The sequence below is a fragment of the Trachemys scripta genome, chromosome 10, assembly GCF_013100865.1.
Source record: "Trachemys scripta elegans isolate TJP31775 chromosome 10, CAS_Tse_1.0, whole genome shotgun sequence".
Taxonomy (NCBI): Eukaryota; Metazoa; Chordata; order Testudines; family Emydidae; genus Trachemys; species Trachemys scripta.
The window spans coordinates 85,555,635-85,571,026 of NC_048307.1; the positions used below are offsets into that span (position 1 = coordinate 85,555,635).

The window sequence follows — 15,392 nt, forward strand, 5'->3', positions numbered from 1 at the left end:
GAGACTGCCCATTCCACTAGGCACAATCCACATCTGTTGCCCTGCTTTAGAACATGACCATTGCAGACATTTGAAAAGCTGATGCCTGGTCATTCTTCTTCGAATGCTTGCTAAATCAGACAGAGCTACAATGCTCACCAATTAGGTGCGCGCGCTGTGTGCACGATCGTCGGAGAAATTTTCTACCCTAGCAACACCCGGTGGGTCGGCTGTGGAGCCCCCTGGAGTGGCGCCTTCATGGCGCTGGATATATACCCCAGCCGACCCAGCGCCCCCTCAGTTCCTTCTTACTGCCCGTGATGGTCGTTGGAAGTGTGGAGCGCGGCATAGCTGTTCTCCACTCTCCCTAGCTATTACCCATTACCTCTTGTAGATAGTTGTTAATTGTGTTATTTAGATTAGTAGTTGTTGTTAATAGTTTGAAGAGTAGTTATAAATAGTTTTTCATAGTTAGTGGGGGTTAAGGGGGCTTTTATTCCCCCTTTTTTTCCCCTCCTGGCGCACAGCGGGGCTCATGCCCAAGGCTCCCGGCTTTAAGCCGTGCACGACATGTGCTAGGCCTATGCCAACGGGAGACCCCCATGACTCTTGTCTGAAGTGCTTAGGGGAGTCTCACCAAATGGACTAGTGCACGATTTGCAAGGTTTTCAGGCCAAGGACGAAAAAGGAGCGGGACTTCAGGCTGAAGCAGCTCCTCGTGGAGGCGGCACTTAGCCCAGATCCTCCTGCGGCGCGCCAGCCTCCGGCACCAGGCGCCTCGGTGCGTAGCGCCCCAGCGGCACCTTCCGGCGCTGCACTGCGAGCAGACGCGGAAAAGGCGGCACGGCACCGTCCTCCCTTAGCACCGCGTCCGCTGCAAGCCCCTTGGCGCCAGTCCCTATCTCCGGGACATAAGAGGCCTCACAAGACTCAGGACGCTGCCGTCCAACAGGCACCAGCTCCCCCTGCACCAGTGGTAGAGCCGCGCCCGGCTTCCGAACGCCAGAGGGTGCAAGTGTCATCAGCACCATTGACTCCGGCCGGGTGTAGAGCCGTTGAGTCCGGTGCGGACTGGCTCACCGCCCCGCCAGGGGGTGGAGCCCTGTCTCCCCTCTACACCGGAGATGTTTGCCACGGCGAGAGACCTCATCGCCCTCACAGAGCCGGCGCCTTCTCAACCCGTGGCTCTGCATGCCCTTCGTATGGTACAGTCCAGGGGCAAGCCGACCCTGATACGCCTGCCATCTCCGGGCGTGGACTCGGGGCACCGCTCCCGGTCTCAGAGCAGGTCTCGACACCGTTCTCGGCGCCGAGATGTACTCGCAGGACAGATCTACCTTCCGGCACCGGTCGTCTTCTCGGCATCGACCCGAGCATTGGTACCGGTCGGAGTCCAGGTGCAGTTCTCAGCACCGGTATGAGCGCCGCTCCCATTCGCGAAGTCACTCCCGGCACCGAGTTTACAGACGGTCTTCGTCGTCCCGGTCCAGATCCGGATCCCGGTACCGACAGGGACATCGGCACCGTTCTCAATCACGGTACCGTTCACCGGCACCGCGGAGAGACCGCTCGCCGATGGATCGGCACCGCTCGGCACCGTACCAGGACGAATTCCTACAACCACGCTCGGCACCGCCCTGGGCCTCGAGATCGGCGTCTCACTCCTCTGAAGGGGCTCCCCGTTCAGCGTACCCTGCTCAGGGTCAACCTGCAGACGACTTGGGTCGTTGGTAGGAGGGGGCAGAAAGCCTTCGACAAGACCCTGCGCATTGGTCTTTCTGGACCCCTTGGGCGTATCACCAGGCTCAAGGGGCTCCACCAGCAGCCTCTCGCTCGACTCACTCTGAGCCCAGGGTTCCTGAGGCCACCATCTCCCGTCCTCCCCCAGGGGGCATGGAGGCTCCGGTGCCGATGCCCACACAGGCAGCAGACCCTGGTGCAGGGGATCCTGCACCTCCAAGTCCCTTGGAGCCGGACCCGCACACAGATCCTTTACCCTCTGAGGCGTCGTCCTCATCTTCCCCAGATGAGGCAGTGGCGGGTACAACACTCTCAGGCCCACCTCCTATAGATCTCCGTGCCCACCAAGACTTGTTACGTAGGGTGGCACGAAATATGGACCTACAGGCCGAGGAGATAGTGGAGGTGGACGACCTGGTGGTGAGCATCCTTTCATCTGATGCCCCAACCTGGGTGGCGTTGCCCATTATCCGTACAATTCAGGCTAACGCTACGTCCATATGGCAAAACCCCAGCCTCCATCCCTCCCACTGCCAGAGGGGTAGAGAGGAAGTACTTTGTTCCCTCTAAAGACTGAGTACCTCTACACACATCCCTGACCGTGTTCACTCTCATCAGTGAACGCCAGAGAGTGCCATGGCCAGCAGGTGGCAGCGCCCAAATCAAAGGACGCTAAGCGCTTTGATTTGTTTGGACGCAAGGTTTATTCGGCAGGGGGTCTGCAGCTCAGAGCCGCAAACCAACAGGCGCTCTTAAGTCGGTACAATTATAACTCTTGGAATTCCATGGAGAAATTTAAAGAGTTGGTCCCCCAAGGCTCGAGGGAGGAGTTCGGGGCCCTGGTGGAGGAGGGCAAAAAGGTGGCTAGAACCTCCTTACAGGCCTCCCTCGACATTGCGGACTCTAGCGTCTGGGATAGCCATACGACGTGTCTCCTGGCTCCAGGTTTCGGGGTTACCGCCAGAGCTGCAGCAGACCCTGCAGGATCTGCCGTTCGAGGGCCAAGGCTTGTTCTCGGACAAGACGGACTCTAGGTTACAGAGCCTCAAAGACTCGAGAACCCCATCACGCGCTCCCTGGGGATGCATGTCCCAGGAGCTCAACGCAGGCCCTTTAGGCCATAGCCACAGCGGTTCTACCCTTTTCCTCCTCGTCCGAGACAGGACTTCCCCAGAAGGCAGAGACGAGGTGGTAGACGGAGGTCGACCGGACCCCAACCCGGTCAGAGCCAAGGCCCTCTTAGGCCACCTTCTGGACCTAGACAAAACTTTTGAAGCTGCGCCCGAGGACGGCGCACCAGCCACTACCCAGGATCCATTTCCTTTCTTTCGCGATCGCCTTTCCCATTTCCACTGTGCTTGGTCCCTTATAACTTCAGACTGTTGGGTCCTTCGCACGGGGGAGGGGGGATACGCTCTCCAGTTTTCTTCGTTCCCCCTCCCCGTCCCTCTTCAGGGACGCTTCTCACGAGCATCTCCTTATACAGGAGGTTTTTGGGCTCCTCTCTATGGGGGCTATAGAGGAGGTTCCCCCAGAGTTAAGGGGCAAGGGGTTTTACTCCCGCTACTTCCTGATCCCCCAAAGCAAAAGGGGGTCTGCGACCCATTTTAGACTTGCACGGACTCAACAAATTCATAGTAAAGTTGAAGTTCCGCATGGTCTCCTTGGGGACCATCATCCCTTCCCTGGATCCTGGGGACTGGTACGCCGCCCTTGACATGAAGGACGCATATTTTCATATAGCAATCTACCCCCCTCACAGGCGCTTCTTCGTTTTGTAGTAAACAAGGTACACTACCAATTTGCCGTCCTTCCCTTCGGACTGTCCGCGGCTCCGAGAGTGTTCACCAAATGTATGGCCGTCGTGGCAGCATACCTTCGGCGACAAAGGATACAGGTGTTCCTGTATCTAGATGACTGGCTGGTCTACGGCCGCACCAGGGAGCAAGTTTGGGCGCACGTCCAGATAATACTACAAACATTCCACGAGTTAAGCATTCTACTCAACAAAGAAGTCCACTCTGGAGCCTACCCAGAGAATAGAGTTTATCAGGGCAGTCTTAGACTCTACACTCGCCCGAGCTTTTCTGCCAGACACTCGGTTTCGCACCATCGCGAACATCATCCACGGTCTCCAGGCATTCCCGATTACCACTGTAAGGACGTGCCTCGGTCTGTTGGGTCACATGGCCTCTTGTACTTACGTAATCAGGCATGCCAGACTTCGGCTTCGTCAACTTCAGGCCTGGGTGTCCTCGGTGTACCGCCCTTCTCGGGACAGCCTGAACATGGTGGTCACGGATTCCGAACTCGGTCTTGACCTCTCACCTGGTGGCTGGATCACAAGGCGGTTTGTGCAGGAGTGCCGTTTCACGCCCCACAACCCTCCCCGCACCTGGTCACGGACGCCTCATCTCTAGGTTGGGGTGCTCACCTCGGGGAGCACCATTTCCAAGGCCTGTGGACCACATCCAACTAGCTCTGCACATCAGTGTTCGAGAGCTGATGGCGGTGCGCCTAGCCTGTCAGGCATTTCTCGGTCTCCTACATGGCCGCTGTGTGTTAGTCCTCACAGACAACACCACGGCCATGTTCTACATCAACAAGCAAGGAGGAGCCTGGTTGTCTCCCCTGTGCCAAGAGGCCATTCGCCTGTGGGAGTTCTGCATTGCCCACTCGATACATCTCATGGCATCGTTCCTCCCTGGAGTCCAGAACTCTCTGGCGGACCGTCTCAGCAGATCCTTCCAGACGCACGAGTGGTCGATTCGCCCAGACATCATCTATTCCATCTTCCAGAGGTGGGGATTTCCCCAGGTTGACCTGTTCGCATCTCGAGCCAACAGGAAGTGCCAGGTGTTCTGCTCCCTACAAGGGCGATCTCCAGGCTCCCTGTTGGACGCTTTCCTTCTGACATGGAAAGACCAGCTGTTCTACGCTTTTCCTCCATTCCCACTGGTTCGCAGGGTACTGCTCAAGCTACGTAGAGACGAGGCACGTCTCATTCTAGTCGCTCTAGCCTGGCCAAGACAGCACTGGTACACCACGCTTCTGGAGCTATCGGTTCAAACTCCGATCACGCTTCCCTTGTGCCCAGACCTGATCTCTCAGGACCATGGCCGACTCTGTCACCCCAACCTGCAATCGCTCCACCTCACAGCGTGGATGCTCCATGGCTAAATCGGACAGAGCTACAATGCTCACATCCTGTGCAGCAGATTCTGCTGGGAAGTAGAAAGTCCTCTACACGGACCACTTACTTAGCCAAATGGAAACGGTTCTCCTGTTGGTGCGCGCAGCGGGCTATGCCCCCCTTGCAGGCGTCAATTCCTTTTATACTCGAATATCTCCTATCCCTGAAACAGCAGGGCTTGGCGATATCTTCAATTAGGGTTCACCTGGCCGCTATATCGGCGTTCCACCCAGGAGAACTCGCTTCCTCGGTCTTCTCTAACCCGGTGGTCGTTAGATTCCTCAAGGGCTTAGACCGGACATATCCACAGCAACGCCAACCCGTTCCGGCGTGGGATCTTAACCTGGTTCTCTCCAAGCTCACAGGGCCCCCGTTCGAGCCATTGGCTACCTGCTCACTCCTGTACCTATCTTGGAAGACAGCCTTCCTGGTAGCCATCACTTCAGCAAGGCGTGTTTCTGAAATCAGGGTGCTTACGTCTGAGCCTCCATACACAGTTTTCCATAAAGACAAGGTGCAGCTTCGCCCCCACCCTGCCTTTCTTCCCAAGGTAGTTTCACCTTTTCATGTGAACCAGGATATATTTCTCCCGGTCTTCCATCCTAAGCCGCACGCCACCCATCAAGACGAGCGTATGCATTCCTTGGACGTACGCAGGGCCCTGGCTTTCTATCGTAAGTGTATAAAGCCGTTTAGGAAGATGACACAACTCTTCATTGCAATGGCCGACCGGATGAAAGGCTTACCTGTCTCCTCACAATGTCTCTCCTCCTGGATCACGTCCTGCATTTGTGCTTGCTACGACCTGGCCGGTGTCCCGACGCCGCGCCTCACCACCCACTCCATGAGGGCTCAAGCCTCCTCGACTGCCTTCCTGGCTCGAGTCCCGATCCAGGACATTTGTAGAGCTGCGGTTTGGTCATCGGTCCACACCTTCGCCACTCACTATGCACTGGTACAGCAGTCCAGAGATGATGCTGCATTCGGATCAGTGGTTTTGCACGCAGCGATGTCTCACTCCGACCCCACCGCCTAGGTAAGGCTTGGTAGTCACCTAATTGGAATCGATATGAGCAAGCACTCGAAGAAAAAACGGTTACTCACCTTTGTAACTGTTGTTCTTTGAGATGTGTTGCTCATATCCATTCCAAACCCGCCCCCCGTCCCCACTGTAGGAGTAGCCGGCAAGAAGGAACTGAGGGGGCACTGGGGTATATATCCAGCGCCATGAAGGCGCCACTCCAGGGGGCTCCACAGCCGACCCACCGGGTATTGCTAGGGTAGAAAATGTCTCCGATGATCGTGCACGCGGCGCGCGCACACCTAATTGGAATCGATATGAGCAACACATCTCGAACAGTTACAAAGGTGAGTAACCGTTTTTTGTGCACCCTTTTTCTCAGCGCCATGCTATTGTGCATGCTTCCAGGACAGATGCAGCCTTGGGTGCAGCTGTTCTCCGATCTGTACTAGATCTTTCCTCAGCACCCACGTCCATTACTGGGACACTGCTCGGGAGCCACCTAATATGGAGCACCCACAGGGATAAATACTCGGAGTGGGTACTTACCTGGTAGAGTAACTGCTGTTCTTCTGGATGTTTTGTCTCAATGGGCACTCCACTTTTCTCTCCGTTTCCTCTATTTTGGAGTCCTTGCTATGTCAAATTTTGTAATTGAGAGAGCTCCATATATGCCCTCGCATCAGAGCACGAGTATATACAGGATGCAAGTGCAGACCCCATGGGCATTGGTACCAAAAATCTGACTGAAAGAGATATGTGTACACAGTTAGTGGAGCACCTTTAAGAACAAAACATGTCAAAGAATTTCAGTTACTGTAAAGGTAAATAACCTCTTGTTTTCCAAAACCACCTCAAGAGGATCACCAAGAGCTGGACATTCAGGAGAAACAACATAAACTGTTGAACACACAGCAACAACGGGCATGATAGCAGTGTCCATTAATGAGGGTCTCCTTGAGCCTGCTAAGGTGATCTGACATATTCTGACTTCCATCCCACCTACCTCAAAGAAAGTGGACAGAAAATAGCAGGACCCTGCAAAGGGATTTGAGTATTTCTTTCAATGCCTGACCTCTGACTTCCTGGTGGTCCAGGTGATTCAGTAGAAATCCAAAGAGCTTCTAAAAATGCCCCTGGAGAGAAGGATTTGAAAAGATTGGATCTCTTTGGCTGCGAGATCTATTCCTCTACCTGCCTCCAAATGAGGGTGGCGGATTTATCAAGCTTTACTCTCAAAGTATGACTATCTTCTTTGGGGAGACAAAGATAGACTGCTTGCCACAGGACCAGCAGGAGGAACTGAGAACCTTGATGGCAGAAGGACCACTGATGGCCAGGACCTTCCTCCAAGCCGCTCTGGATGCCTTAGATATGGTGGAAAGACCATGGCATCCACTGCTGTTGTGAACCATCCTTCTTGCCTCCATCTGGGATCCTACAGTAGGTGCAAATTGCCACAGAGGCCCTCCTGTTCAAGGGGGCTGATCTGTTTGCCAGTATTATGGATGAAGCGCTCCACAGTCATAGGGACACTAAGGCGATTCTTCAGTCATTGGACCTCTTATATTCTCATGTTGCAGAGAAAGCAACAACAGACAGCAGCCTTATTGCAACTGCAAATGCCAGTCACAGTAGCGCATGTCTGAGTCCCTGCACAGGAGGAGATTCCACAGGCATCGATCATCAGCTCCGTCTTGCTCCATCTGACATGCATCAGAACTGGGTTTTGGAGGGAGGTGCAGCGAGTGTCTGGAGCCCTACGGAACCTCCTACAGCTCCTACTTTCCTCACCCTGTTGGGAACCTTTCTTCTTTTTTCTGGAAAACTGGATGGAGTATCTTAAGGACCCACTGGCCTAAGGTTAGTAAGCCCAGGCATATTCCATTTGGTTCCAGTCTCTGCCTACCCCCCACTTCCCTGTCGCTTTTCAGGGACAGCTCTTGAATCTTCTGGAACAGGAAGTGAACTCCTTAATACATCTTGGGTCTGGGGAGGAAGTACCCTCAGAATTCAAAGGAAGAGGCTTCTATCCCCTCTACTTTCTGGTTCCAAAGAAGAAAGGGTGTTGGGGGTTAATCCTCGACCTTTGAATTCTCAATATCTTCATTCAGTGTTTCAGATTTACTATGGTTACCCTATCTACTGCTATAATACCCTCCTTGCTTCTCTTAGACTCTCAGCTCTTGACCTTCAGGACACGTACTTTCACATCTCTATTCACCTGACTCGCAGAAAGTACCTTAGATTTTTGTTTTGGATCCTTCACTGACCTAATTGATGATGTAAGCATGAAAAGGGATAAATTTTTATGAACTTGCCAAGGTGCCTCTTAAATTTAAAGCTGAAATCTAACAAACTAGGTTTGCCAATTAGATAAGTGTTTTTATAGCCAATGTAGAATGGAATATTTTAGGATAGTCCCTTTTTATTTAGTCCAGGGACTGTTCGCTTACTAATTTTTTTTTAATGCTAGGTTCTTTTCAAGTCAACTTTTAACTTGAAAAATGTCTTAAATCAGGACACTTGCTTATTCTTCAACAAACAATTTATTAGTTCACCCAGAACCATGTTAGTATACAATCAACAGTTCAGAACTCAAGTGTAGACATAACCACTGTTCTGGGTGTGTGCTATACACACAATAAAGTCTTTCAAGCCATTATCTCAGACTGTAGAGATGAGGCTCAGCAATTACACCAAGAAACAATGGAGATTACCAATATTTCTTATTACATTAACTTATGATAATCAACTCAGTCCTTTAGTACCTAACACATTTATCACATTTCCAAGGATGCTCTTGTCTTTAAGGCATTTTTAAGAATGTGGTTATTACTGTTTGAACGGATTTGTCCAAAAGGGGCAAGTTTAGAATATCAAAAGCAATTACTTAATGTTCTTGTAGCCTATAGGTATATGTATTTGCTAGGGTAAGACATAGGTATAAGTTAAGACAGTAATGCAATGTGTCTACAAACCTCAAGGCCTGCAAAACAATAGTTTAGCTAAACTAATCAAGGCCTAAAAAGCCTTAGCACAAGCAGCTAACCAAGAGTAACTCTTGATCAGAAGCTGGGAATGGGAGACAGGGATGGATAACTCGATGATTACCTGTTCTGTTCATTCCCTCTGAAGCACCTGGCATTGGCCACTCTTGAAAGACCGGATACTGGGCTAGATGGACCTTCTGTCTGACCCAGTATGGCCATTCTTATCAGAAGATAGAACGCTGTAATGACTAAACTGCTGATTGGTAACCATAAGATATACTTGTTGATGACAGCTTGAGAGATTTTAAGATAGGAACATAAGCAGAAGTCCAACCGTAAGAATGCCATGGTAACTAATTAACATATATGCTAATAAGCTTGAGGTAAAAGGCCTAGTCACTTATGGGAAAAGGGCACTCCCAACATTTGTGGGATGTGAAAGTTCAAATAGCAAAATGGATCTGAACCCTCTAATGAATATGCATTAGGCATCATGGGCATCAGCATAACCCGTTATAAAAGCTATATCCTGGCCTAAGGGCCTTGGGAGACACCAGGATGACACCTGATGATGGTGATGAAGGAGATAATGACTAACAATGGGTTACTGCAAGGGATGGTGTGAGTAGATGGATGCTCAGATGTTCATTTTATGTTCTCTCTGGATTGAAGTGTTTGTGATTTTATGACCTGTTAATAAAACTATTGCAACCGCGAAAGGTTTTTCCTCAGTGTGGTGATGCTCCTGTGGACATTGGGCTTCCCAGATTAATAGTAATTCTAATAAATTTGGGCCTGATCTTGGAATGAAATCCTGCCAACCACAAAGTGGTTAATTAGGGATTCTTAAATAATCAATAGAACTAATATACAATCAACAGATCAGGCAACATTGTTTTCAATCTCTCTAATATATTTTAAGTTAGGCACCAGTAAGCATTTTATTTTTAATGTTTTTTTACTTTTACACCTTATTACTTGTGCTCCTTTAAAATCTCTCTTTGTAGTTAATAAACTTGTTTTATTGTTTTATCTAATCTAGTATGTTCAAGTTGAACTGTCTGGGTAACTCCATTTGGTGTAATAAGTTGTGTGCCTATTACTCCCATAAAGGAATAATGGATTTAACATAGTTCAGGAGAGGGCTGGGCAGTACAGGCCATACTTTTCTGGGAGAAAATCTGGGACTGGGGGTCACCCTGCAGCATAACCAAGGCTGGTAAGACTTCCATGCTGGAGGCTGTGAGCAGTCCAGGTTGGAGACTACAGCAGCAAAGCATTGTAAAGGGCACCCAGGTTACAGGGCCAGGGTGACCCAGCTACTCCATTAGTCTGCATTGTACCCTGGTTTGCCAGGAGGTAACCCTCCTTAACCTGTTTCCTTCAATTTGGGACCCTACTTCATCCTAGCACCTCAATTTCATGCTTAGTGTGTTAAGTCTTCCTTTCAGACTCGTGGGAACCTGTTCATTCCTCCACCTGTCCTTCAAGACTTTCTTCCTTGTGGTAGTCACTTCAGCCACGAGAGATGGGGAAGTAGGTGCCCTCATGCCTAGCCTACTGTACAGGGTTCTACCCAAACAAAGTTACTTTGCATCCCCATTCTCATTTCATTGGAGTTCCAAATCCCTCAGGACATCCAACTACCAGTCTCTTACCCCGAGCCTCACTCTTTAAGGCAAGAAGCCAGTCTCCATACTTCGGATATTATTAGAGTTCTGACCTTCTATCAACACAGGACTACACCCTCCAGGGTTTCCCCCAGGCTCTTCCTCTCCTTTGCTGAGAGGATGAGAGTTCACTCTTATTTCCGCCCAGAGACTACCTAAATTCTGGCATGGTATGCATCCTCTGGTGTACACCCCTTCTGGAAGGAGCAGTGACTTTAGGAAGAACTCAATCAACTTCCATAGCCCTCCTTAGGAAGGTATTCATCAAGGACATTTGTAAGGTATTTGTGGGGAGGGATAGCTCAGTGGTTTGAGCATTGGCCTGCTAAACCCAGGGTTGTGAGTTCAATCCTTGAGGGGGCCACTTGGGGATCTAGGGCAAAATCAGTACTTGGTCCTGCTAGTGAAGACCAGGGGGCTGGACTCGATGACCTTTCAAGGTCCCTTCCAGTTCTAGGAGATGGGATATCTCCATTAATTACTATTTTTTTTAATTATTATTATTAAGGCAGCCCACTCATCCCCCATTAATATGTTCTCACAGCATTATGCCTTAGTATAGGCCTCCAGAGCAGATGCAGCCTTTGGTGAAGCCGTTCTATCCTCTGTACTGAATCTACCTCCTCAGCACCCTTCTTTGCATTGAGATGTGGCTGAGGAAGCTCCTCATGTGGCATGCCCATAGGATAATAACTCCAAGAAGGAAGAAGTTACTTACCATGAACAGTAACTGGAGGCTTTGAGATGTTTTGTGGCTATAGATGCTCCTCTACCTACCCTCCTTTTTCTTCTGCTCTGGAAGTTTACCATGCTCAGAGGTTGAGAAGGAAGAGTGGTGTGGTCTGCTCCTCCCTATATGCCCCTGTACTGGAGCATGAAGAGGCATATGGTGCAGGCATGGACCTGCAGGTACTGCTAATGAAAACCTCTCCAGGCAAGAGTGTGTTTGGGTGCACGTATGCCCTCATGTGGAACTTCCATAGGAAGCAAATATCTCAAAGAATTCCAGTTACTGTACAAGGGAACTACCTCTCCTCGCTCACATGGAGCTCATCCAGCACCTTCGGAGTTAGGGTTCCCTCTCTTGGATCTGTCCAGACTCTTGGCCTGGATTGATGTATTCAGGTTCACGTGATACGAACGTGATCCCCTCTTCTCTCAGAGCTCTTATCTGACCACTAGACACCCTCCATCGACATACAGCTTCTGTCTCACATAGACTGACCTCTCCTTTTCAGGAAACTGAAGAGCCCATAGTGGATTGCCAGGAGAGTGAGACAGACATCTCCCCCTCCCGAACAACAGGGGGCTCGTCACTGACCTCCGGGGACCTTGGTGATATCAGCTCCCTTTCATCCAAGGTCTCGAGTCTCCATCGTACATCTAGTGGAGCCAGTAGTGGCATGTCAGCTACACATGGTGGCAGTAGCTCAGGGAGGGGAGCTGGATCTTTCAAAGGGAAAGTCAGCGGAATGGAAGCTGGAGAGTTTGCCTTACCCAGTGGTAGAGGAGTCCTAGGAAAATTGAGGTGCGTATAATGCCTTGGGGACAGAAAGGCAGGTGCTTCCTTGGGGGGTGGGGTTAGAGTAGGGTTGCCAGTTTTGGTTGGATGTATTCTTGGAGATTTCATCACATGACATAAAGATTAATCTTTAATTAAATATTAATTCCTGGAGACTTCAGGCTAATCCTGGAGGGTTGGCAACCTTAGGTTGGGGAGAGGGTGAGCTGCTAAGTCTCATGAAGACAAGTAGATGGTGACTGTCCTAAGGGGTGGAGTATTGCATACATTTTCTGGGAGGGATCTGATTTGATATATGGAAAGGGGAAAATCTTCTGTTCTCTTCTTTATTTTTCCCAACCCCTCCTTTCTTCCTGAAAGGACTGGATTTGCCTCCCCTTGGTGCAGTGCTTCCTGTAGGCTTCATGAAACTCTGCCAGCAGGGTGGCTGTCAGGCAAACTTCTCACCAGAAATTGGGGACACATAGAAACTTGGAGGGAGTGGATTTGCTGATGGCCCCTTCTAGGGCAGTGAAATAATATCACTTAATTCCTAGCCCTAGAAAAGGGGCTGGCCAGCCAGGGTCCCCTCTCAGGGCCGGTCAGACAGGAGCAACAGCATGTGAGGAGGATGAAGACCCAGCACTTGGCATTCGACAGGGTGGGAAAGCACCTCTTACACCCCGTGGGCGAGGGAGAAGGGGCCGCCCGCCATCTCGAGCAACTGGAACAAGGTACCCTGGAAAAGTAGGATGGAACTGGGTCTCTTTTTTTTGAATGAGCAAATAGTGAATAGGGAGCAGGTGGCTGCATATGATGGGAGGAGTGGGTGAGAAGGGGCTCAGTGGGGAACTGCAGAGATGAGCAGAGAGAGGTGGCTGGTTCATGGTTGGTGGGGGAGAAAGGAGTGGTTATACAAGTACCCAGCTTGGGAAATCTTCCTTTGATACATAATAGTTGCTTTCTCTGCTCCCCATGGAGCTCACATCTTTTTTTCTCTACCTTTCCCAGGGATGCAGCTGGGAGTGGCCTGCTAGGGGTGGAAGATATCTCGACTACAGCATCACCAGAGGAGAAGCCCTTTGTGCGCATTGTGGTTCGCCCACCAGATGGTGGGGACAGATTTGATGCTGCTGGCCCTTGCACTTTGCGCCGAAGTGACTCTCCAGAAATTCCCTTGCAGGTGGTGGCAGGTCCCTCGGACAGTGCGGACTTATCCTCTGGAAGCAGCTTTGTGGGCCTGCGAGTTGTAGCCAAGTGGTCCTCAAATGCCTACTTCTATTCTGGGACAATCACCCAGGATGTTGGGGCAGGGAAGTACAAGCTGCTGTTTGATGATGGATACGAGTGTGATGTCTTAGGCAAAGATATTTTACTCTGCGATCCCATTCCACTGGAAACTGAGGTGACTGCGCTCTCTGAGGATGAGTATTTCAGTGCAGGTAACAACAGCTGTGCTCCTGCAGCTCAACTCCTCACTTCCTCTCTGCTCTGAAAAAGGCCAGTGGCCTTGGTCTAGGTCACTGAATCCAGCAGGAGCTGTCGGCTGGGAGGTGGGTGCCCGGCTGTGGGGTAGGGTCAGGAACATAACATAAGAATGGCCCTACTGGGTCAGACCAAAGGTCCATTTAGCCCAGTATCCTGTCTTCCAACAGTGGCCAGTGCCAGGTGCCCCAGAAGGAATGAACAGAACAGGTAATCATCCAGTGATCCATCCCCTGTTGCTCATTCCCAGCTTCTGGCAAACAGGCCAGGGACACCATCCTGGCTAATAGCCATTGATGGACCTATCCTCATGAATTTATCTGGTTCTTTTTTGAAATCTGTTATGGTCTTGGCCTTCACAACATCCTCTGGCAAGGAGTTCCACAGGTTGACTATGCGTTGTGCGAAGAGTCAAAGATCTTGTCAGTAAACAATTCTAATTTGCTATCTTGTCAGGTGTGGTGAAGGGACACCGGAAGGAGTCTGGAGAGCTGTATTACTGTATTGAAAAGGAAGGCCAGAGGAAATGGTACAAGCGTATGGCAGTAATCCTGTCCTTGGAACAAGGAAACAAGCTTCGGGAGCAGTTTGGACTGAGTCCGTATGAACCAATCACACCTCTGACCAAGGCAGCTGATATCAGCCTAGGTAAGAAGTGACTGCATTGAACTGTTGGGGGGGCTTCCCAAACTGCATCCAAACCATGTGTTCCTCCAGGTGTGAAGTCAGCTTATGGTTCTACTGGCAGCACACTGACTTTGCTAGTCATATTTTGTCTATTTGCAGCCTTGAGGCATTGCATGATATCTATAAGAATTCAGTGGGAACTGACCCTGGACAGGCCCTAATTAAGCATGGATCATGCTTCTGCTTTCTAGTGCTGCTCCAACAGCACTGTGTGTGGTTGCTGCACAGGTATGATTCACCTAGAAGGAACAGATGCCAAGAGGGGGAGGTGACTGGATGAGAGGGAGCTGCAGGGGCATCTGTAGTACTTGCCTTAGCTCAATGAAGGGATGGCATGTCAGCCCTCTGAAGGCAGGTAAGGAAAAGTGAGTCTCATGGGGAGTGAACGAAGACCCAAGATATAAGAAAGCTGATTCTCTCCCCCTGGGCCAGGAGATGATGTGTAAAGCTCTGTGTGCTCTGCATATGAGGCTGTCTATCACTCTGGGATGGGTGATGCTTGTGGGTTTGGTGAGTGGGAGATGGATGACTGGCCACTGGCTTCCCATGATTTAGATAACCTGGTGGAGGGGAAGCGGAAGCGGCGCAGTAACTTTGGCTCACCCAGCACTTCCAGCAGCAGCACTACACCCACTCGCAAAGGACTGGAGAGTCCGCGTGTTGCCCCAGGCCTGCTGTCTGGGAAGAGGAAGCTAATTGCCTCCGAAGATGAGAGATCCCCAGCCAAACGAGGGCGCAAGTCTGCAGCAATGAAACCTGGTAAGAACCTTCCGTTCTGCTCTAAACAAGCTCAGGGGCTGCAGGCTTCTCTCCCTGCATGTGAAAGTAGATTTTTCCCTTTCTCCTGAGTAAATGTGTGGAACCCATGGCCTCTGTGTTTGAGGCTATGCTTCTCCCTGGACATGTAGAGGCTTTTACCTTGGACGGAAGGATTAAAAATAAGCTGCAATGCTGTCCCAAGTTCTGCCCATCCAAGATGTGCTTTGCAGAGTATTGTTCAGATGTTAGGGATGTGATCATCCCTCCCCTTTCTTGTATGTTTTGATCAGCACTGAAACACCTAACATATTGACATTTCTGTTGACATTATTAGACTTCAGAATTAACACTCATGGAAATGAAT

At 50.5% G+C, this 15,392-nt stretch overlaps 1 protein-coding gene across 4 annotated transcripts in view; it reads left to right on the forward strand.

Annotated features, from left to right (window-relative positions):
* TP53BP1 (tumor protein p53 binding protein 1) overlaps window positions 1-15,392 on the forward strand; it is a 70,317-nt gene that overhangs the window by 48,101 nt on the left and 6,824 nt on the right. For all 4 annotated transcript variants that reach the window (XM_034783554.1, XM_034783552.1, XM_034783553.1 and 1 more), the window contains 5 exons: window positions 11,835-12,124; window positions 12,655-12,831; window positions 13,109-13,539; window positions 14,039-14,230; window positions 14,825-15,028. In XM_034783554.1, the coding sequence (XP_034639445.1) occupies window positions 11,835-12,124; window positions 12,655-12,831; window positions 13,109-13,539; window positions 14,039-14,230; window positions 14,825-15,028 (1,294 nt within the window). The remainder of the gene's footprint in view (window positions 1-11,834; window positions 12,125-12,654; window positions 12,832-13,108; window positions 13,540-14,038; window positions 14,231-14,824; window positions 15,029-15,392) is intronic.